This window comes from Parasteatoda tepidariorum, chromosome 8 (genome assembly GCF_982258835.1).
Source record: "Parasteatoda tepidariorum strain Cologne lab strain chromosome 8, Ptep-v5.0, whole genome shotgun sequence".
Lineage (NCBI taxonomy): Eukaryota > Metazoa > Arthropoda > Arachnida > Araneae > Theridiidae > Parasteatoda > Parasteatoda tepidariorum.
In genome coordinates, this window is record NC_141762.1 from 107,936,741 (window position 1) to 107,962,302 (window position 25,562).

General features: G+C 29.4%; 1 protein-coding gene across 5 annotated transcripts in view; it reads left to right on the forward strand.

Annotated features, from left to right (window-relative positions):
* LOC107442238 (uncharacterized) overlaps positions 1 to 14,055 on the forward strand; it is an 80,153-nt gene extending 66,098 nt beyond the window's left edge. For all 5 annotated transcript variants that reach the window (XM_087149253.1, XM_087149249.1, XM_087149248.1 and 2 more), the window contains 3 exons: positions 579 to 652; positions 5,924 to 6,028; positions 13,886 to 14,055. In XM_087149253.1, the coding sequence (XP_087005379.1) occupies positions 579 to 652; positions 5,924 to 6,028; positions 13,886 to 14,031 (325 nt within the window). In that variant the 3' untranslated portion in view covers positions 14,032 to 14,055. The remainder of the gene's footprint in view (positions 1 to 578; positions 653 to 5,923; positions 6,029 to 13,885) is intronic.
* Positions 14,056 to 25,562: the final 11,507 nt, after the last annotated feature.

The window sequence follows — 25,562 nt, forward strand, 5'->3', positions numbered from 1 at the left end:
CTCTTAATGTGTTTCATCTTAAGTGAAAGGGGGAAATCTTAGAAGCCATGTGATTTACATGGGATAATATAACAATGATCATAGATTAGAGTATTATTTCTCTCAGGATTTAATAGTTCTTTAAAGGGAAAAACATATTATGATAATTATTACATTCTGATGATGAACTAAGTTAAAATATTAATTCTATTTTCGCATAGGTATCTCATGCTAGATGATGATCATCATCTAGAATAGAGAATTTGAAAACGAAAGAAAAAATTTTTGCTTTAAGGCTCACTTTTTTTCATGCCAGATCTGCTAGCTAGAGCTATAGATATAACAGTTATAAATATTTTATGAATTCACAACAATTATAAATAGCACCTTCTAATAGTATTGTTAGAAGGTGTTTTGTATATTGAGTGAGCCTTTGGAAAACAGTGTTTATTAATTTTTTATTAACTTTCACCTCTCTTTTTTTTTAATTTAAAAAACTGAAAAAACTTTTGTGTTTAAGACTAAGATGTTAATAAATGTAAAAAATTACATTTTATGTCTACTATGTCATTTGATGAATTTTATTGTATACTTTTTAGGAGTGAAAGAACACGATGGATTGAAGCAATAAATTCTGCGGGTCAGAACAAACCTTGTGAAATCTGGGAATATGGTGAATAGATATTTAACTTAATTTATATCAATTTATATACTGACTTTTTTCTACACAGATTTGTTAGAGAAAAATGCTACTCCGGATAAACTTTGGGGGGGGAGGGAAATCTGTAGTAATTAGAATGAATGAACGACTGAGACAAAAACAAGAGTATTAAATTGCATATGTTAAAAGTAATCCCGATATGGCAAACATTTAAAAGATTTTCGATAGAAAAAAAATGGAGTTTTTTTTTTTAATTTTTGTTAAAACTTTTATTTTAACGAGTAGCAATTTTGTTGAAAATTCCAATTCGTAACAGAAGAATTATTTTATCAATGTGATATATTTACCACCTTTTTTATTTGGCTACAATACTACTTAATTTTTAATGGAATGACATGTAATTCTCGAATGGCGTGTTTCAGAAATCACTTTTCAACGGACGTGATACCATCGTAAATTCGAATTTTAATCTTATTATTGAATAAAACGAAACTTCTTTCTCTCTCTTTAAATTTTTTAAATATTACTTTTGTTCATTAAAGTAAGTCTTTTAAAAATCTTCTATGTACATGTGCACAAGATGAAAAAAAAATTTTAAAAAAAAAGGAAAAGCAAATTATGCAATGAGAAAAAAATTTCAGATAATTTCCTCTTCCAGCAATCATATATCTGTATAATATATATTTATGTTTTAAACTTGGATAATAAGTGTTTTTCATTAAAAACACCTCTCATAACATACAAAGCTACCTTTAACAGTAGATAAATAACACCTAAGGCAGGGGTGACGAACCTTTATACACCAACGTGCCATTTTTTCTAAAAAATTGTTTGATGAGGTCATAGACGTGCCTTCAAATAATTTTGACTTCGTGATTATTGGGAAAATAATAATACTAAATACTATCAACTCAAAACTCTTTATTTACATAAAAAAAAAACATTTTGCAATGTCTCAGTTATACGCGTAATTCAACTTACAGTAACATCAGTGTGACTTCTGTTGTTGCAGATAAGATGACAAATAACTTATATTAGGTTGTAAGATGTTAGTTTAAGCAGGACTGTTAATTTTTTTGCCAGTTAATTTATTGTTAGCTTGCTTTCCATGGTTATTAATTGGTTTTTTTAGCATTAATTGTTAATTTTTTATTAATAATTGTTTATTATTTTGCGTGTTTTTTGTGAATTTTAATTTAATTGTTACATATGCTTCATAGTGTAATACCATTTGTGTAATAACAAATGTGATCGGTTGCGTGCCCGAAATATTGTGTCGGGTGCCATAAATGGCACGCGTGCCATTGGTTCGCCACCCCTGACCTAAGGGATGCTTTCTCTCTAATTTTTGCCTTTTCTTCCTATTTTGTATGGTTTTTATTTAACTATTGCATCATATAAAAAAAGATTATTATCATGTAAGCAAAATCTGGAATTTGCATTCATAGTGGTATTTCAGTACAGCGTGAAAAAAGTTATGGTATTTTTATTCTTCTCTCTTGTGAGGAGGTTACTATCACCAAATATTCACGCATTCATTTTGCGTAAAATTCTCGCATTTTGATTAGAACAGGGTTGACAGGAAAACATTGAAAATACAGGGAATTTAAAAATCATCTAAAATGCCAGAGAATTCGTGATTTTTCCTTAAAATTTGGGAAAAAAACAGGGAATTTTTGTCTTTTAAATAGCAATCTATGGGGTATGTGATAGCTCAGCTATATTAAATTACATTTAATTATTATCTAAAGCGCATCATTTGAAATTCGAGATGCATCGTATTGAAACATTGATATTTTAAAAGCTATGTGAAAAACTTCCGCAATAACAGTCAAAAACACTTTTGTCATAAGAAATGAGTAAAGAAATTCATGAAATTGATATAGCATGCATTAATTTTATTAATATTGCACTTGAGGGAGTTATTTGTGATACAAGCATCAATACCAGTGGTCACATTTTACAACTACTTGCATATGCTGATGGTGTCGATATAATTGCTCGTTCCCTTCCTGCCCTGAAAGAGGCATTTCTTGCCCTTGAGGTGGCTGCAAGGCAAATGGGCTTGGTCATAAATGTAGAGAAAAGAAAATACATGTTTTTCTCAAGAAACAGAGTCCCAGACCCTTATCTTGAAATAAATTCTTATAGATTTGAAACAGTAAAGAGTTTTACTTACTTAGGATCAATTATTACCATTGACAACAGAATTACTCCTGTAATAAAAACCGACTCTATCTGGCAAATAGGACTGTCGATGGGCTGAGGAGATTCATTAAATCTGGGTTTCTTTCTGGAGAAACAAAGTTCTTAATCTACAAAACTCTTGTCCGGCCAGTCTTGACATACGCTTCTGAAGCTTGGACAGTGACAAAACAGGAGGAAACAGGTATCGCAACGTTTGAGAGAAAGATTTCACGGAGTATACTTGGTGGTGTAAATGAAAACAATAACTGGAGAAGGAGATTTAACTTTGAACTGTGCAAGATTTATAAACAACCTGATATTATCAAATACATAAAAATAAATAGAATGAATTGGATTGCCCACGTGATTCGAATGAGTGATGACAATACAATAAAAAAGATACTGCTTTTTAGACCCACTGGAACAAGAAAGCGGGGAAGGCCGCAAATGAGATAGGCTGACTTAGTGGAGTCTGATTTTCTCTCAATTAATGAAAAGAATTGGAGATCAAAGGTGAATCAGAAGTCCTCATGAAGAAATCTTCAGAGGAAGGCATTGGCTCACATTGGGCTGTCTGGCCAACTATAATGATGATGATGATGCATTATTTTAAGTATTACTAGTATGTTTAAGTAAAATTTCACAAACTGAAATAAAATTTAATGATTAAATTTGCTTTAAAATATTCAAAAAAAGGTCATAATAAATTAATTTTTGTTTCCTGCATTGTAGATTCTCAACAAGATGTAGCATAAAAATCAAAATTTCTAATTCCAATATTTTTTAAGCTTTTTGTAATTGTGTGGTCTTATACCTGCAAACGAAAGGTTATTTGAACTAAAAAATGCGAGAGAATGCATGTTGTTCAGGTAAGCATGTTTAAATGCCTTTCATAATGGTAGAAATATTAAACAATGTCGACTGCACACTTGAAGCTATTAATCAGAAAGTGGGTACATTTTCAAGTCAAGTTATGAAATTCCTGCTCTTGTGGTGAAACTTGAGAATACCATGTTGGCCAAGGCAACACATTACTGATCTGTGGAGAGAAGAGTTATTGACTATGTCAACCTTCATCTTTGAAAAGGTACCCCAACATAGAATCTCGATAACGTGTCTTATATACTAATAAGTTGGAATTGTAGTGGTAGATACACTACAATACTCCCCTACCAGAATTTTATCTGTGATAGAATTCGAGGAACGGATACCACTAGTTGATTGATTGCTGTCTTGTGAGAAGCAGAGAGAGCTGTATTATGATCATCGTGCTTTTTGCGTGCTGTGTGAAGTTCACGGTCGTTATCGCTTCTGTGCTGCCTTTAGCAGTCCAGTGAATACTTTGTACCTTGTGTGTGATGGTGACTGAGTAGCAACAGCGCTAGGAGGTGGATAATGTCGCAGCCATAAGTAGCATGTCAACTGATCAATGGGGACCATCCATCAAAGTAGGCGTGTTCATATCGAAGTGGGAGTTTCTGTCAAGGTAGGTATGTTCACGCCACGTCCAAAGGTCATCAATGTGGGAAGTGGTGTTGTCGACCTTCTTCTAGGAAAAGATACCTCACCATAGAACCGAGTTAACATATCTTATATATTAGAGAATTGGAATTGTATTTTTGTAGTGGTAGACACGCACACACAGTACAGAACTATCTTGTCGATACCGGTCGTCCATAAATTGTAAACAGACAAATCTGCGAGCTTGGATGTGGTTGACAAAGTTTAAAATTTGTTGCCTTTTATTTCCAACAGGACATTTGTCACTTTCAACAGCTTTTATTTAACAGTTGTCAAGCTGATCAATTGCTTTTAATTGTTTTTGTTAAGGAAATCAAGCAAAGTAGCTAAGCTAATGCGTTCTCTAGTCGAAGGATGTAACTACTTATGCTTGAACCACATGTCTGGAGATACTCAGGATATATGAGTTTATTTGTATCTCGACCCACACTATTTAAGGCCATACAAGAGTAGATACATACATAAAACATGCATTATACATACATAAAACTCGAAAAATTACATCAACAACTAGTATAATAATCAGAATATCTAAAATACTAGTCAATACAAATCTATTAAGACAAATGTAAACCCATTAAAATAGTAAAGTAGTAAAAGGGTTAAAGAACAAAATGACCCAAAAATCCAATAAATGTTAAGACTGCAAAAGCATGTAAAGCAGTTATAAAATATTCGAAGTTAAAACTCGTTATAAAAGTTAAAAAGCAGAACAAGTTAAGAATCAAAACAATCAGTTAAAAATTGATAAAAACAATACAAGTTAAATCCTAGAGAAATTTAAAATAATGGTAGATAAGAAAAAGGCTCCGAGCTGAGTTAAATGTTGTTCAGAATGTCCTCCAATGTTGATACTCAGGATGTATGCTCAAACCCCATGGTAGATATTGTCGCAGAACGTTAACGAATTCTTGCAGAAAGATTTTTCTTTTGGGAATTAAAAAATTTTGGGGGGTTTTTTTCGGCAGAGATTTTCGAAAGTTTTATATTTTCTTCAGAATTATATTCAAAAGGTGCCTTTCTTGCGCATCGGAGTGGAAAAAAATGCTCTTGATTTTTCTATTCTTATTTGAGAATAATGAAGGGTAAAAAATGTAGTTTTCTTTTCTGCAGAAATTTTTGTTCTAATTTTTTTATGCAGTCATTATTATGGTTTTCCACATAGTTTTTGAAATACGGTATTATTTATTACAACAACTATTTAGTAACCCTTTTCATCATCCAATTCACGTGATTTTGTTGTCGATTTTTTTAGGTAGTTAGGGCTGTGGATTTCATGATGTTTTAATTATTTTTTTTTAATGTAATGATGATTTGCAAAATGTGAAAGAGGAAATAATTAATTTGTTATCGCCCATGATATTAGAATTAAAAAAAACATTTCATATTTAATTAGAAAATTATTTTATTTAATCCGAAAAGTATTTTATTTTTGAAGTTGATGTTTCAGTTACTTTACTCTAGTAATTCTGTTACTTTAATTGTTATTTTTAAATGTATCTTGTTACTACTATTAGAGAGATGTAAGAGGGTGCTCAAATAGGCTGTTAAATCTAATAAATGTTGATATTTCAGATTGTCCTCAAGTGCAATGCTTCAAGAACTACATTGCTCAACAGCCTGATGAGCTATCACTACAGGAGTCTGATGTTGTGACTGTTCACAGGAAAATGAATGATGGTAACTCCATTTTTCTGTTTACCACAAATTAATAACTTTTGATCTTTTATCATATTTTAAGATCCAATATGAATGCAGGGTGTGTAGCATTTCTAAAAAGTGCTTGCAGGGCTGCCATTTGAGACTAAAAAGGCGACTAAAACGGCTATTTTAAAGCAATAGCAACTATGGCGACTATTTTAGTAGAAATATGAGTAAAAACAACTAATTTGCAATGATTTGCTTGAAATCGGCGACTTTTTTAAGCCAAAGCGACTAAAATGAAGAATAGCTTCATGAGTTCCCCCACTTCTTTTTGCCGCGCTTTCGTTTTATCCTAACTTTATTATTTCTCACTGTTTGATGTCAAAAGCATGACAGACATATGTAACCAATCAGACTGATGGAATTGGAATTCGCACTACGTGAATGCTCCTCCTGCTTCAGAAAGCTAATGTAATATCTCTGAGGATTAAGTTTTTTCCCCTCTTTTAATTTGAACGAAGTAGCAAAATTAGAAAAATTGTCTTTAATTACACAAAATGTGTTGTAAATTTTTTTAGAGCTATTTAGAATAGAAAAAAAGGTACATGGTGATATTTGTTTTGTCGAGTAGTGATCGTAATTTTTTTGATGAGCATTAAAATTTGGAAATGTGTCAGTTATGAAAAATAAACAAAATAAAATGGAATTAAATTGCAATATTTATTATTATTATTTTTTAAATGTCTAAACTAAGCAAATTAGAACCGAGAAAGGAAATTCAAGTTTCAAATTCAACTGTTCTGTAAAACTAAAACTCCCTGTTTTTATGCGTAGTGTGAAAGAATATATTGTTGGCAAATCCACAAATAAATGTACATTTTTTTTATAAAATATGAGTATCTAACTGCATGTTATTTTATTTGAATTTTATGCTATTACAGCACAAATAATTAAATTTATGTTAGAGGAGGATATGATGTTAGCAACCATTTTATATATCTTAGAGACTATTTAGGAGACTTTTTTTCATGAATGATGCAACTAAAGCAACTATTTTTCTTGTTTTCATCCAGTGGCAGCTGTGTGCTTGAAGGTGCTTGTTTTTAAAAGATACTTTTTTTATTGGGTTTTTTAAAAATGCTTAATTTTTATTAATAATGGCAATTTTCGCCACGAACTATGCAATGAGTGTGGTTTTCACATTGTTCTATTCAACCAGGGTGCGTAGTGTTTTTAAAAAGTGCTTGAAGGTGCTTATTATTTTTTTTAAGCCCTTAAAGGTGCTTTTATCATTGGGTGTTTCTAAAAAGTGCTTAATTTTCCCTATTCCAAAATAAGATTTTTCCTTTACCCTGTTGATTTTAGCTACGAATTGTGCAGAAACACATTGTTTTATTCAGCGTTTTCACAATTAATTCAATCCGAATCTATTTAAACGTATCGTCAGTCCGTAGCGTATGAAAACGCCATTCGATTTAAATGATTCAAAAATTTTGACAATGCCAAAAGGACATTTAAAACCAGATAAAACCGTCAATTGTCAAAAACTTTCTAATCCTACCTAATTATGATTTTTTTACAGTGCTTAAAAATATTATTTGAGTGCTTGAAAAGTGCTTATTTTTTGTTGAATAATTTGGCTATGCACCCTGTTCAACGTATTCGCAACTCATTCCACTACAATCCATTACGGCCTACCACCGGTCCGTAGCGTATGAAACCGGCAATTATTTTGCATGCTTGATGAAACGCTTCTGGGTCCTCGTCTGCGTATGCTGAACTGGATTCCGTGGGAAGAATTCTTGCACTCTCATGTGCAACAATGTTGCAATTTGTAAGAGATTATCAATTTCAGGCTTCATTTTCCGCCCTCTGAAATTGAATACTAAAATGTATTGAAAAATCTCATGGGTATCAACTGAACATTGTCGATTCTTTTTTTCCCTAATAGAAAAAGAAAATTTTATTTTTCTTGTTAATTTCATTCTTGGTGAAGCACCATCGTCTTTGTCACTGGCAAACTAATGGTCTTCTCGTGTTCTTGAATTTATAGATAAGTACCTGTAATCTTCAAAGGGGATCGTTCACAATTTTTAATCACAAGATTATTTTCTTCAGGGACCATCCGCTAATTGCATAAATCAAAGTGCGTAGTGTTTTTAGAAAGTGCTCAAAAGTGCTTATTTTTTATTTAAGTTTTTTAAAAGCCCTTAAAGGTGCTTTTTTATTCAGGGTTTGTAAAAAGTGTTTAATTTTTTATGTTTTGAAAAGAGATTTTTCTTTGCCGTATCAATTGTCATTCTAAATTACAAAAAAATGCTTGATTTTCTCCATTTTCTCTGCAATATTTAACAGAAACTAGTTATTTTATCATGATCATCATTTTTCTTAAAATGTTTCTAAATATTATTTATTATGTATTTATAAATTAAGAACTTTAAATGATAGAAAAAAATTTTATTACTGCACAGATTCTAATAATAATTTTTTTTTTTTTTTTTTGGAAAGTGATTAAAAAAAATTTTTGAGTGCTTAAAATGTACTTAAAAGGTGCTTATTTTTTGTTGAAAAATCTGGCTACATACCCTGCCGAATTGTTTCAAACTTTTATTGTTATCCAATATTCATTTTTATTATTGTATTATTACTTTTTAAATTTCCAATGCTCTTAATTTGTTTTATGAAAAAACAAAATAATATTTAGAGGCATTAGGGAATTTTTTAAAAAAAGTATGAAATTTTCACTATTTTAAATGTAGTAAAGAAAAAAACTTAGGTTGTTCAGGATTTGTCATTCCAGAAAACTTTTAACTTATCTCTTAATAATATGATTTAAAAACAATTGAAATAAGAAATTCTATTATCTCAGGTTTGTTAAATATTATGACTGTAGATCCATATAATAATTTACTTCTGTCAATAATGTTTAGCTTCAATATTCATTGTATTTACATTTTGAAATTATTATTTTTTAATCATTTCATTAAAGAAATACTGAATCAAGTAAAAAATTTTAATGATAATTTATTAGGGGCTATTCACTAATTTATATTTGTTGTACAGGGTTCCCTTGGTCCTTAAAAGTCCTTAAAAACTGCTTAATTTTCATTTTGGAAAATAAAGGGCTTCAAAAGTACTTAATTTTGATTCAAAGTTTTGAAAAGTCCTTAATTTTTTAGCATGACTAAGGCTGATAGGAAAAAATTTCAGTTCAATTTTTTAAAACTAAATGTTGCTCTTTTATCACATAGAATTAGACCATGCACAGTCATAGCTGCCAACTCTACTGGATTTTCCAGTAGACTATTGGATTTTTCCAGTTTCTCCTGGTCTACTGATTTAAAAAAAAAATATCCTGTTTTTTGTACGTTTTAGAAAATTCCCTAAAATTGTGAGTAAGTTTCCTAAAAAAATTCCAATTGAAATAGAATTTTTGGACAGATTATTATTGCTTGCTTAAATACTTAAATAAGTAATAAGAATACTTGATAATACTTAATAAAAAAAAACTTGAATAATGAAATAAGTAAATAAATAAGTATTAGTACTTAAATACTTATACATAGTACTTAAATACTTATTCATGAAGCAAGCCTCATTTATAAAAATCAGTTTAGAACCTTTCATTTTGTTCTAAAAATGTTCAGTTTATTTTTATTCCAAACCTTTTAAATTGATTAAGAAATCTTTTAACTGTCTTTGATGAATTAAATGCTGATTACTATTTAAAATTATGAGTAAACATAATGCATAATATTTCAAGTTCATTTATAGTCAATCATAACAGGAAAATTTTGCAGTCTTTCTATTTTGATGATTATAAAAATCCCTATAATTCCCTATGCATAGAATATTTGGTACATTATGAAACAATTATCATGAAATGTATATTATTTTGCAAAATCTTCTGTTTTTTTTTTCTTATCTACGTTGGCAGCTATGCATAGTCAATATTCTGTTGAAGTCTATGTTCTACATGGCCCTATATCTCCCTTTAAAATAGACCCATAACATTCAAACTGTACCACATATTATATTACAGAGCAATAGTGTACCTTACCAGAGGAAATAATTATAGGCCTATTTGAGGCCCCCCAATGTGGCCCTTTAGGTTACTATATTGAGGGTAAAACATTTTAGAGAGGCAAAAATTTATGTGTGGGGGGGGGTTGCTATAGGTATGGGGAAAAAAGCATGTCCTCTCATTAATCGGGGGTCTGTCCAGACATTTTGTTAAAAGTCCGTTTTTGTAAAATTGTAAAAATGACTCATAATTTGTGAATATAAAATAAGCGTTAAGTCACAATCTTTTAACCAGGGTCCTGCTTTTGTGAATTTGTGCAAATAGGGTCCAGTTATTGCAAAAAAGAAAAAACTTTTTCAAGGAGTTTTTAAATTGTAAAGACATACAAGATTATGTCAACAATGTAATGTGTGGACAAAGGGGATACTACACATGAAAGAGATAATGCTTTTTTTGCATTGGGGAGGGGGACTGTTTTAAGATACTTAATTGGAAGACCCACCCTAACCTTCAAAATTGACAGAATTCAAGGAATTCAGTCTTACTGGTAATCCATCTGCTTATAGGAATTAAATAAAATGCTAAAAAAAGAAGTATTAGAAAATGTTTTGAACTAGAATCCATAAAACGAAATCTATTTCCTAAAGGACTTGAAGAATTAAATAAATTTGTGTAATACTTCAATGTGTAATAAGTAACTGTAAATTGACAGAAGGCATAAAATTTAATACAATTCATGACTGTACTAAAATTTAACCACATTTGTAGAAAACAGGGTTTATCCCAGCCCCCCTCTCAAGTTTTTTTTTTTTTTCACAAATACTTTAAACTTTTTTCCCTGAGTAACTGAATAAGAAAGCATGATTTGCTTCTGACACGAAAGTTAAATATTTGGTAACTATTTCTAATTTGTTTTGTTGTAATGTAAATGTTTTTTTTTTCTTTTTTGAAGTTTTAGATTGTTACACTATTATTTTTATTTCTTACGGATAAGCAAATTGTTACATAAAAATTTATATCTACTCAACTAAGAGATCTTTAGATTTTAATAATCATTTTATTCAGTTAACATTGCAACTTAATACACTTTTTAATTTTTGTTCAATTTTTGGTTGCTTTGAAACTAGTTTAGGTTTTTCTCCAGAATGTTTAGTTACATCATGTAAAGTTAAATCCTAATAACAGGTTTGGCTGGAGATAATTTTGTTTAAGTTCACCATAAAAATAAGTGTAACACATTTGCTGGTCTAATAGCGCAATATAAAAACTTGTAGAAATAATTCTTTCAATATTTTTGCCAAGTTTCTCCATTTACTCTTTTTTTAATGTATGAAAAAAATTGCCAATCTTAATTTCTGCTCTTAATTTAACAATTCAATTTCAATGAGATCATTGAAAATGGAATACTGTTTAGTTTCATACGTTAACTTTTACAATATTAACTTTTAACTATCTGAAAATGTTATCTGAAATGTTAACTTTTAACTATCTGAAAATGTTTTTTTAAAAAAACTGACCCGGTTTTGCAAAAATTGCCTGGTAATTCTTTGGTGAGTCCTGTTAATTATAATAAAATTGTTTTTTATTATTTTTATTATTTATTGATTTTTTAGGAAGATAAATATGTATAATTGGCATATGTATAATTGGTGGCATATGTATAATTGATGATAAACAATCATACTATTTTTTAAAGTCCTTAATTTTTCAAAGAAGTACTTTATTTTTGCTTTGTTGAAAGAGTGGGAGCCCTGTAATATGAATTTATTAAAGTTTTCTTTATCTTCTTAGTTTTTTACATATTATTATAACTTTAGTATGGTTATTAATATTAATCTTGTTAATGTTTTGTTGAATATGCTTTAGTAAAAAACTTTTATTTAAATCTAAAAAATAGACTGAGTAATTCTTTTACATAACTAAATAAAGTATTTACAGGATATCCGCGCACCTGGAAAGTCATGAATTTCGGTATTGAACAAAATTTGTCATGAAATGTCATGATTTTAACTATTTTTCTGAAAGAAAAAAAATCATGAAAAGTCATAGATTTAGGTTGCCAAAAAATCTAGTTTTTGAAATGGAATTCGCCCCCTTCACCAATTTCATGGTGCTCAGAATATCTAAATTTGTAACAAAATCCCCACTCACAGTCATATTTGATAAAAATATAAAATGTTTTTATAGTGTTTTTTAAAAATTATGGTGTTTTTTCCAAAAATGAAAGAAAAAACATCATTTCTAGAGCGAATATCTTTTAAACTTCTGTGATTTCAGCCTTTTTGTTATTATTTTATATTTTATCAATTTAAAATTTTAGCTGAAGCAAGCCAGTCATTGGCGAGTTTTTTTATTCCGAAATGAGAACAGAAAAATCAAGAGTATTTCTTTCCTTTCCGATGAACAAGAAAAGTATCTTTAGAATGTAATTCTGCAGGGGAAAAAAAAGAAAAACAAATTATTTGCTTTTTTTTTCCAGCTATTTTATTGCTTTGACTCTATCTTTGCTCTGTTTTTTTGAATTTAAAATCTATAAATATGAAGATGCAAAGTATAACTGGTTTGGTTGTACCTATCATTTGTGAATGTTATAATGCCTTTTTTAAATTTAGTGTTGTGTTTTTGTCGGAGAAAATAGAAACTTCATTAAGTCATGAAAAATTCATGGAATTAATCATGCAGGGTTCCCACGGTCCTTAAAAGTCCTTAAAAACTGCTTAATTTTTATTTTGGAAAATAAGGGCCCTTAAAAGTAATTAATTTTGATACAAGGTTTTTAAAAGACCTTAATTTTTCTGCATCGGTATAGTTCACAAGAACAATTTTTAAGTTAAATTTTTTAAAACAAAAAAATCTTTCTTTTTTCACCTAGATATAATAAAAAACATTTGGTTTGAAATTTATAAATCTTCTCAAACATAATTTTATTTTTATTCTATAGAAATTTTTATAAAAATATTTATTGCAATGAATTTAAAAAAATATATTAAGTTAAGCTTGAGAAGAAAAAAAAGTGGAATGAATTAAGGTGCTTTGGCCTGTTTTACGTGAAATAGAACTTAATTTGACATGACATAGTTAAGAAACTATTCTCATGACTAACTCTAATTCGACTTTTTAGTATTCTTTCCTTTAATATGTACCCTTATAAATGAAACATTTTAATTATAGAAAAGAATTTTTTTTGCGTAATTGAATATTTAGCAAGATTGGCCCAAAACTGAATATTTGATGCATGTCTAGTAGCGAAATATAAAAACTTGTAATAATTATTTCACTGTTTTTCCCAAATTTGTATATTTACTTTTTTTTGGGAAAAAAATTGCGATTCTTAATTTCTGCTCTTAATTTTACAATGCAATTTTAATGAAATCATTAAAAATGGAATACAGATTAGTTTCATACGGGTCGTTAACCCTTAACATTCTGAAAATATTTTTAAAAAAAAGAAAAAGAAAGTCCTGTTAATTAATACAATTATATCAGTACTTACATTTTAATAAAATTGTCTTTTATTATTTTTTTTATTCATGGACTTTTTTTTAAAGAAAGGCAAATAATTGGCACTGGTGGTATATGGATATTCGATGATAAACAATCATACTATTTTTAAGGTCCTTAATTTTTCAAAAAAGCCCTTAATTTTTTCAACAAAAAAAAGTGCTTAGTTTTTGCTTTGTTGAAAGAGTGGGAACCCTGTCATGAAAAGTCAAGAATTTGAAAATCTAAAATGTAGCAGATACCCTGTTAATGTTATTTTATAAAGTGTATGCTGTATCTTAAAAAAAGGCCATGCATTTTGAGATTGAAAAAAAAAAGTTCTTTATTACAAAATTCAGAATTAATTAAGACATGTGATATTGTTGCAGGATGGTACGAGGGACGCAGACTTAGAGATGGTCTTCAGGGTTGGTTTCCTGCTTCCCACACAATGGACATTCCTTGTTCTCGTGCAAGAGCTTCCAATTTACGGCAATGTTATCGTCTACTTATGCTTTCTCACCATAAATCATAATAAAGGTGCAATGAACTCTCCCAATTATCTGTATTACAAATATCTAATCACAAATATCTAATCAGAAAACAAATTTAAACTCAAACCTGAATACAATTTTAATTACTACCAGTATTTAAACCAGAAAAAATACTGTATGATGATGTTTTGACCAAAATGCTGGTCAATATCAACGTTTCAATTTTATGATACGTCATCAGGAAATATGGATGTTTTGCAATATTTTTTCAATTTATATACCCACCAACAGTGGTTGCTTTCATACGAAATACCTGTGGTAACGAACGAAGCTCGAACTTATTGAAACTTATAAGCTCAACCAATTCTCTATTTGACCTTCATGTTTAAATTATTTAATGGTAGTGGCAGGGTTGCCACAGGCGACTAAAATTCAACTATTTTCAGCATGAGGCGACTATGGCAACTTTTTTTTTGCCTGAAATGTCTTAAAAAAGCAGCTATTTTCAGGAAAAGGAGACTTTTCTGTATTCTTAGCAATGATTTTTGGCATAAATTGGGTTGAAAATCTTCTGAACACACTGAATTTCTTTTCTTAAAAAATTTAAAATAAAAATAATAAAATTTTAAAAAAATTAAATAAATAAATAATTAAAACAATAATGAAAAATTTTAGATTGCGAATTTGAATCATCACTTTTTAATGCATTCAATTTTCTCAGATTCTATCGTAAGCCTATTTTGTTTCTCGGTCGCCTTTTCAGCGGTTTTTGCTACGAAATTCTGCACAATTTTAAAAATCCAATTTTTAATACAATATTATGATGCATGAATTTTGAATTTGAGTAATGACATTTCACAATTTATATATATATATTTTTTTTTAAAAAATTACGCCCGCCATCGTCTTCTCAGACATAAGGCGTCTTGCAGCATATATATATATATATATATACATATTTGCTAAATCAATTATTGATAAAAGGGAAAATTTCTTAGAATAAGTTTGTATTTTTTAATGAAAAAGTATTTTTTGAATGAATTCTACTAATTAAAAGTATTCAATTTTCTGCAAATATACAAATTTTTTTATATATAAAAATTTAGTGCTAGAACACTAACATTTATATAAAAATTATCATATTTGCCACCAACTTGACTCATGGTATATGACAATTAAGTCATTTAATAAAATTTTAGTCTTATTTTTGTTCTTATTTAGGCAACTATTTTGTTCATTTTTTTTTTCCTGTGACAACCCTGTAGTGAAGGGCAAAATTTGTTTAATTCTGATTTGTTAAAATATGAATGAACAACTGACTTTTTACCGCTAGAAAATTTATTTCTGCAACTAAGTAAATTCCGTAGCACGTTTGCCACTCCTCAGAGAGAACTTGGGTAATACAGAGAATTTTAAAAATCACCTGAAATAACAGGAAAATTTTCCCCCTTTATGATCTGGGAATTTTGTTTCTTATTTTCGTCTTTTAAAAAATGATGATCACTCAAAGTGGGATAAAGCGATATCTATGGGATATTTCAGCTATACTAAGCTATTGCATTTACTTATAGCATTGTTTAAGTATGTTCAGCTGTTCCTTTTTCATAGCTGCCAACTCTACTGGATTTTCCAGTAGACTACTGGGTTTTTCCAGTTTCTCCTGGTCTACTGGTTTTATAAAAATTCTCCTGGTTTTTGTACATTTTAGAAAACTCCCTAAAATTGAGTCAGTTTCATAAAAATCCCTATTGAAATAGAATTTTTTTTATAGATTATTGCTTGAATATTTAAATAAGCATTACTAATATATGATAAGGAAATCCTCATTTATAAAAATCAGTTTGAAACTTTTTTTGTTCTAAAATGTTCGGTTTATTTTTATTCAGAACTCCCTTTATTACATGTATTAAAACATCTTAATTATTTCGTATGAATTATATGCTTATTCAAAATTACAAGTAAACATAATTCACAACATTTCAAGCATATTTAACGCCAATTATGACTGGAAAAATTGCAGTTTTTCTATTTTGATGTCTATAAAAATCTCTAAAATTCCATGTGTTTAAAATATTTAGCACATTTTGCTACAGTTATCATGAAATTCATATTATTTTGTAAAATCTACTGGATTTTTGTCTGTCTATGTTGGCAGCTATGCTTTTTTTTTCTCTAAGTTTTTCCAGCAATTAAAACTAATAAACATAGTTAGCCTTCTAAGGCTCATACAAGATACACAAGATTGTGTACAATATGTATCATGAAATTTTTTTTTCTCCAGATTTGAGTGGCAACCCTGCATAGTAACTATTTACCGTCAATCGGCATAATATCAAGATTGATAATACACTGAGTTAGTGTCGTATTTCATACATATCATTGCTGATAATGTTCAGTATAATATCAAATGGAAAAGTTGTCACTCTTAATAATACTCGCTAAATTATCGTATTCGATATTTAGCATTGTCAATAATGATTGCTGTTTTATCATTGATAGTTATTATGTAATTAATAATCTGCAAGGTATTCATGATGTATTGTAATAAAAAAATTTAAAATATTAGCATTGCATAGCTGCCAACTCAACTGGATTTTCCAGTAGACTACTGAATTTTGCCAGTTTCTCTGGTTTAATTAAAATTTTCCTGGTTTTTGTATATTTTAGAAAATTCTCTAAAATTGAGTAAGTTTCATATAAAAAAAATCCCTATTGAAATAAAATTTTTGTACAGATTATTGTTTGCTAGAATATTTAAATAATGAAGTGAACCTCATTTATAAAAATCAGTCCAAAACCTTTTTTTTTTTTTTGTTCTAAAATGTTCAATTTATTTTTATTCAGAACTCTCTTTTTAAATTAATTAAAAACATCTTTTAACCATCTTTGAGGAATTAAATGCCAATAACCTAAATTATGAGTAAACATAATACATAACATTTCAATTATGTTTAATGTCAATCATAACTGGAAAATAGTGCAGTTTTTTTCTAATTTGATGACTATAAAATTCCCTATGTGTGAAATATTTAGTACATTATGCAACAATTACCATGAAATTTATATTTTTTCGTAAAATCTACTCAATTGTTTCCTATCCTTGTTGGCAGCTATGGTATTGTGATATTGAAGAAATATTATTTTTCTATAATTCTCAATATTTTATTATTTATTTTTCTTTTTCATCATTGTTTAATGATGAAATGGGTACAAAAGACACAATGTGTACTGGTGACATTTTGCGTGTTTTCTGTAGGTATTAATAAATAAATTTGCCTGGTAATCGGGAGTTAACTGTATAAACTCTCATTTTTTGTAATAAAAACAACAACATATCACTAATTATGAAGGATAAAATTGTACCTGAAATATATTTCATTATGAACAATGATCCAGTAATATTTTTTATTTGAAATGATTAAAAAAAAAACTTTTTTGTAGTACATAGAAATTTTTTTAAAAATATAATATGATTACAAATATTTTATTTCGTATGTCAAAATGACTTAAAATTGTTATATTTAACTACACAATGCTGCTTGAATCCAAATTGAATGTATAAATATTTTTCTGTTAAAATTTTACATTATCTCTGTCTGTTGTAACTAATTCTTTTTATCATTCCTAAATGTGTTTTTATTATTCTTAAATGTAAAATTAAAACGAATAAATTTTTTATTTCATTATCAGATTTTAACATTTTAATTTAATTATATTTTACTGTTTTATCAAAGAATTTTTTTATATTAATGAGCATTAAACGAATTAGAATAAGCAAGCTTCTTTATTAAATAGAATATATTTTTAATAAAAAATAATTCTAGGCAACTGTTAAGCATATTTATTTTGGAATTATATGTATTTTGCAATAATCATATTTCAAAATGCATAAATATATATATATAGATATAACGAATATTTGGTGTTCAGTCCGTTTACCGAATATTCGGTTGGCCAAATGTTTCGTCAAATATTTTTTTAGAAAAATATTTTTTGATCAAGTTTTTTTTTTTTTTGGAATTTCAGTTTATTAAATAAAGAATAGTCTAAAATAATATTTTTATTATACATTATCTGATATAGTTTTTACACATATTTGCTGAGTTTTAAAATTCATGTGCTTGCAAATTTATGTTCTAGAAGACAAATGCAAGGTTGCCACAGGCAGCTAAAATGCAACCATTTTTGGCATGAGGCAATTATGGCAACTTTTCTTGCCTGAAAAGGCTAAAAGAGCAACTATTCTCAGGAAAAGGAGACTATTGGGAGACTTTTGTGTACTACTAGCAATGTTTTTTTTTTAAAGCATAAATTGGGTGGAAAATCTGCACCCCACAAGATAGTTTCTGAAGACACTGAACTTTTTTTTTATTAAAAAATTTGGAATTGCAAATTTGGGTTTGCACTTTTTAATTCGTTCAATCTACACAGACTCCATTGTAAGCCTGATTCATTTCTCGATCGCCTTTTCAATGATTATTGCTACGAAATTCCACACGATTTAAAAAAAAAAAATTTAATATGATATTACGATGCATGAATTTTGAATTTGAGTAATCACTTTTCATATATATATGGATAAACATTTACGTTTATATAAAAATTACCATATTTGCCACCAACTTGACTGAATGGATCATGGTATATGACAATTGAGGCATTAACAAAATTTTAGTCATATTTTTGTTCGTATTTAGGCAACTTTCCTAGTTTTTGGCTACTATTTTCATGTGTTAGGCTGCTGAAAGCAACTATTTTGTTCATTTTTTTCTGTGGCAGCCCTGCAAATGGAAAAGCGAAATTTTAAGAAATGAAACTAAATTACTTTTTACTGAACCACATGTTTTGTACTTCAGATTTTTTTAAAATTATATTCAGGCGAACGTATATAGCTTACTATATTCAACACTTTTGTTTTAAAAATTGAGAAAGTTGTTCTTTGTTTCATTTTTGCTGTTTTTATCATAGCGCTGAATTTGAATGGAATATTTTATGATAAATTTTATAGTTATTTTTTTCTTGCTCGGTCAGACAAATAGCCAGTAACAAAAAAAAGCTGTGATTTTTGATAAAATATATTTTATGAAATAAGACATTTTTCTCAGTTTGTCTTTTTCTATTAACTTTCCTTTTTATTATGACTTTAAATTTTTTAAAGAGCGTTTTTAATGAACGTTTTTCTTTTATTGTCACTTTTCTCTAAAAAATACGGCAATATGAAAAGTAGCGCTGTGGTGGCTCGGATGATAGAGCATTCGCCTTCCTAATGAGGTGAACCAGGTTCCATTCCCAGCAATGGTTGGTCGATATAAATTCCACTTCTGGCTTGCACCGACCACGGTGCTGACGTAAAATATCCTCAGTAGTAGACGGATCATGGGTTAGAGTTCCCTTGCCATCAGGCTAACCATGGGAGGTTTTCTCTTCATGTAATGCAAATGCATGTCAGTTAAATCGAAAAGTCCTCCACGAAGGAAAATTTCTCCCGATACTTAATCCAGGAATTCCCTTGTCTTCTGGATTGGGTTCAAAATTACAGGGCTACAGAGTCGAACATTAGTCGTTGTAAACCCTAAAAATTGGGTCTCCTGTTCAACAACGGTTATTAAATAAAATAAAATGTGAAAAAGGTAACTTGAAATTTTTACCATTAAATTTTCATGAAATTAAAATCAATTTTTGTTTTGGTTTTTATCTAGCATTTTTTTTTTTTTTTTAAACTTTGATTTTTTATTGGCGTTTTTATTATGAGGCAGCAATAAAAAGGGTTTTTAATAGACTTAATTCTTTTTTTCCTAACTTTTTGCTTAGAATGCAGTATAATCTGAATACTGAGGTGTTCAGGTTTAAAATTTTCTTTCGAGAATTAGGATCGATTTTTATTTTTTCTGTTCTGCTTTTGAATCTAACATTTTTTTTTTTTTTGGCATTTTTACAATAGTGAGGCATTTTTAAAGTGTTTCTGATAGACTATTTCTTTTAAGGTTTTGTGCATATTTTTTTTTCGTAAAATATTATTTTTTTTGCCTTAAAGTTTCATCTTAAGAATTAAGAGAATTTATTTTGCTATTTCTTTTTCACTTTTTTTCCTTCAAATTAACAACATCAATTTTTTTCTTCTTTTAATAGCTGTTAGTTACTTTTTTTATGTATGGTAAATATTTCTAAAGGATAACTATTATATTTTTTACCATTAATGCACACCGATAATAAAGCTAAGTTTTTATTGATTTTCCATAATGACTAAACTTATTTATATATAAATATAATATTTATTAATGATTTTCTTTTTTAAAAAATGTTTCTATTCAGCCGTTAAATATTCAGTATTCGGCTTATTTCTTTTGCAGAATAATCGGCTATTCGGCCAAGTCTCTATCGCTAATATATGTAGATATATACTACAATACAAAATTATACTTTTTTAAAGTGAAAAAGAAAAATTATTAGCATATAAAATATTTTTTAAAAATATTAAAACATTTAAAAAGAATTTAAAAGCCGGAAAACGAGATTTTAAAAAAAAAAAGATGTCATCAGCTTGATTGTATCTACAATAAAGAGTGCTTTTAATATTGTATTAATATATTCAAAGCAAAATATAATAATACAATAGTGTGGGAAGCATCAATAAATTTTAATGAAAAAAGAAGAAAATGAAGGAAATTTTTATTTCCTTCATTTTCTTTTTTTTTTATTGCTACTTTTTTCTGAAATTTCTGCTGCTTTTTAGCGCATTTTTTTAAAGAAGTTTTTTCAATTTTGAATTAAAAATATTTGTGTTTTCTTTTAGTATTAATGAAAAAAGAACATATTTAGCAAAAAATACAAAATAAAACACAAAATGTAATCTATAAAGAGAGTAGCTAATTCAAATGTACTTTTCCTTACCGGCATCTTTTAAAAATAATTTAAAATATATTCGTAACAAGTTTGCTAAATGGCAAAATATTAAATTATATATTTGAAATATTATCTATATATATTTGTTCAAATAGGTGGAATACCTCAATACTTTTGGCTAACTTATTTTTACACTATTATGAAAGAAATTATACACTTAATATAAAAAAAAAAAAATTATGCTTTTACTATCAAAATTTTACGGTTTTATTGAACAATATTTACCTGAGGAATTAATCTTGCTTCATGATCATGAAAATTTTATTAATTTCAATTTTTTTGGATTTAATAGGGTTCCCTTCCATGGGTCAGGGAATTTTATTTCAACTCCAAAAATCAGGGAAAGTTGCAATTTTTTTTGCAAAAACCTGGAAAATTCCTTCATTATACCTGGTAAAAAACCAGTCTAGAAATTGTCAGTAACGGTACTCAGTTTTTGAGATTTGAGTTAAATAATTCTGACATCTACTACAATTATTTATTGTAAAAATTTCGCATTTTAGACAAACTGAAATGCTTCCTTCCTCATTTAATATTTATTTTACATAGAAAATCTAATACGAATCAAAATTTTCTGATGAAAAATTTCGTAGCATAGATAAAATATGGTATTGGTTTTCATTGAAATTTACCAGGAAAAGTCAGAGAATTTTTTTTTTTTCTTCTGAAATTAAATGCGAACCCTGATTTAAGTATTAAAAAAGAAGAAAATATCTGCTTTATGCGATAGAAGAAATGATTTTAAATGTTATTTTTAATCAAATGAATAGAATTAAAAGAATTTGTCAAAAAAACAAATGGACCAACTCTTCCATACAATTTGATAAAATGCATTGGATGTCCAACTAATGTATTTTGATTCTATATAAAATCATTCGAGTTGATTGCATGCTATAATTGAAAATAATCCATGACTAAAAATCTAATTTATATTATATTATCTAATTGATTAATATTATATTATATGATTTTTTCAATAAATTTTAATAATTTCTCTAAAAGTCATCAAAATTAAACGTTTATAGTTAAATTTCCACCTTGTTAATTGTAAACTTTGAATTATCCAGTATAATGTTCTGTTGCGCACATGCAATTTTGGGCCAATCCAATGTAACTAAATCAAATTCACTTCTGTACTTAAAGAACTAAATCAAAGGTAATCAAATTCACTCATAATCAAGGTAACTAAATCAAATTCACTTTCTGTACTTATATCAATAAATGTGAATAATTTCTCTAAAAGTTATCAAAATTAAATGTTTATAGTTAAATTTCCACCTTGTTAATTATAAACTTTGAATTATCCAGTATAATGTTCTGTTGCGCACATGCAATTTTGGGCCAAACCAAGGTAACTAAATCAAATTCTCTTCTGTACTTAAAGAACGTACCATAAAATGCATCCATCTGTCCTCTATCTGCTTTTACTTACTTATCCTCTACGTGACTTTGGGCACTTAAGGCCTCTAGCATATCCCTCCAATGCCTCCTGTCTCTAGCAATAGATCTTGCTTCCTCCCAGCCAGATATTCCACATTCTTTTAATTCGCCCAAAAACATGTGCTGGATGGTAAGTCTGGGTCTTCCTCTTGTTCTTTTACCATCAGGGGCCCATGTAATTGCAACAGATGTAATTTTTTTTTTTTTTTGCTTTTATTTTCATATTTTATAATCTGGCAAACTTGTTACAAAAATATTTAAAATAATTTTTAAAAGATGCCGGGAAGTAGAAGTGCATTTAAATTCGCTTTATATGTTAAATTTTGTTTTTTATTCTGTATTTTTCTTGAATTTTTATTACATATTTTTTGCTTTATATGTTTTATTTTGTATTTTTTGCTTTACGTTCTATTATAATTTTTCTGGCACTCCTCTCACTTATTCTATTGCTACATTTTACTTTGGCTATATTAATTCAATGTTAGAAAGCACTCCTTTTTATAGATATAATCGTGTGAGCTGATGACGAGATTATATTGTTTCCCTATTTTTTTTTCTGGCTTTTAATTTTTAATAAAAAAGATAATTTTGATAATATTTTAATAAAAAACTAGTCATAATTTTTCTTCTCTTTAATGATTTATATATTTTTTCTGTGATTTCTTTCTATTTTTAACTTATTTCATGTTTTCTGTGTACTTGCAGCTTGTGCGCAGTAAATGAAACTTGTTATTTTTCTTCATTAATCTCTCTTGTATTCTTTTTTGTCTCTTTATTTATGAAACAAATTATGGCAAAACTCTAGACACGATAAATAACAAATTTAGTGTTTGAAACAGAACAAATTTACATTTTAAGTTTTTTGTATTTATGTGAGAGTAGAAATAACTTATTTTTACATTGTCTGTTTTAAAAGCAAAGCTGGATCTTAAAACATGTATGTTAATAAAACTAACTGCTCAAATAAACATTCCAAAACAATTATTCCTCTTTTACATTGTTTTCTAAATTTTGCTTCAAACTTTATTCATTATTTGTAACTAAATGTCCCTGTTGTGTACGTTTCTCCTATTCTGCAGGTTAATTGTTGGTCAAAAAGTCTAGTAATGATAAACAGTTTGCTGAAATTGCATAATAAATTAAGACTCAGTTAGAATTGAAAGTTAACTGGTATTGATATGAGCTTTTCCCATTTGCATATCTTCAATGTTTTTCTTGCTTTAATGTACTTGTGTGCTTCATCATAACTTCTCTGTAAAGAAAATAAAAATTCGTTAAGTATGTCTGAAACATAAATTGTATTTATTTTATTTTTATATTTTCTGGGTGAAATATAAATTGCTTTATATATGTGTGGACTATGGTTGTGAAAATAAATTATATTATTTGCCTCATCTTGTTGATGATTTGTTCCACAAAATTACCAACACTTTCTCTTACAATTACGATTTCAAGGTCTTGCGATTTGAGTTGTAAAAAAAAACAATGTTTGAAAATTTCCGTAATAGTGTGTTTAAAAATAAGTCTTATTTTCCTTTTATCAAGAATTTTGTTGATTACGATACATCTACAATAATTTTCTTTCTCTTTCTATTCCTTAAAGACAAATAAAAAAGATTTGATAGAAATTGTTTAGATTGTTGTTGTAGTTAATTTACGTCGCACTAGAGCTGCACAATGGGCTATTGACGACGGTCTGGGAACCATCCCTGAGGATGATCCGAAGACATGACATCACAATTTTGATCCTCTCCAGAGGGGATGGCACCCCCGCTTCGGTAGCCCGACGACCTGCACGCGAAGTCGAGCACTTTACGGCAGAACAGTTTAACGAGGACCCATACCGCACACCCTCGGTCCCTGCTCAGGCTGATCCAAGTGGGTCACCCACCAGCAGCCAGTGATGCTTTACTTCGGTGATCTGCTGGGAACCGTATCTTAACGATCAGTCCACTGCGGGACACTTATGCGGAGAAACATAGCTCAACTTTAACACGCTATTTTGCTTATAAACGATCAACTGGTATTTTATTTTACTTTATTACCGTCGTTGAGCAGCCGACCCAATTTTTGGGTTTACGACTACTAACGTTCAACTCCGTAGCCTTGTTATTTTGAATCCAATCCAGAAGACAAGGGAACTCTTGGATCAAGTATTGGGAGAAATTTGCTTTCGTGGAGGACTTTTTGTGGGAATTAACCCGCATTTGCGTTACATGGAGAAGAAAACCTCCCACGGGTACTCTGGCGGCAAAGGGACTCTAACTCTTAATCCGTCTTTCACTGAGGATATTTCACGGCAGCACTGTGTCCGGTGCAGGTCGGATGCGGATTCGTATGATCCTGCTACCGTTGGGATTCGAACCCTCATTGGAGGGCGAACGCTCTCTCCTCTGAGCCATCACGGCTCGATTAACTAGATTGGCTTCATGAATCACATATGTAGAGTCCCGCAGTGGACTGATCGTTAAGACACGGTTCCCAGCAGATCACCGAAGTCAAGCATCACTGGCTGCGGGTGGGTGACCCACTTGGATCAGTCTGCGTAGGGACCGAGGGTATGCGGTATGGGTCCTCTTTAAACTGTTCTGCCGTAAAGTGCTCGACTTCGCGCGCAGGTCGTCGGGCTACCGAAGCGAGGGTGCCACCCCCTCTGCAGAGGATCAAAATTCTGATGGCATGTCTTCGGATCATCCTCCGGGATGTTTCCCAGACCGTCGCCTATAGCCCATTGTGCAGCTCTAGTGCGACGTAAACTAACAACAACAACACATATGTGGGTATCACGATCTTTTTCTTGAAGTGCAAGTAACCAATTTTCCGAAATATAATAGTTAGGGCCGGGATAGCCTGGTCGATAGGGCCATGTCCAGGAGTTCGTAGGTTCGATCCCAGCCGGCCGAAGACTCCCCGTGTAGTAAATGGTGACTGATACACGTTGAATGTGTTGAGTAGCAAAGTCCTCCTCCCCATAACAAATCAATACCTCGAGGGGGGGGGGTACTGATCCAGGAGTTTCCTTGCCCTCTGGATTAGTTCAAAATTACAAGACTCCGGAGTTGAACATTAGTAGTCGTAAACTCAAATATATATATATATATATGTCACGCTTTGAAAGCCTAAACATAGTAAGTTCGTAGTGTGGCCGGTGCTTCTTGAAAAAGATACAGGAAAATGCAGGAATCATAATATAATTTTATTAAAGTAAGGGCCAGAGCCTCAGAATGAC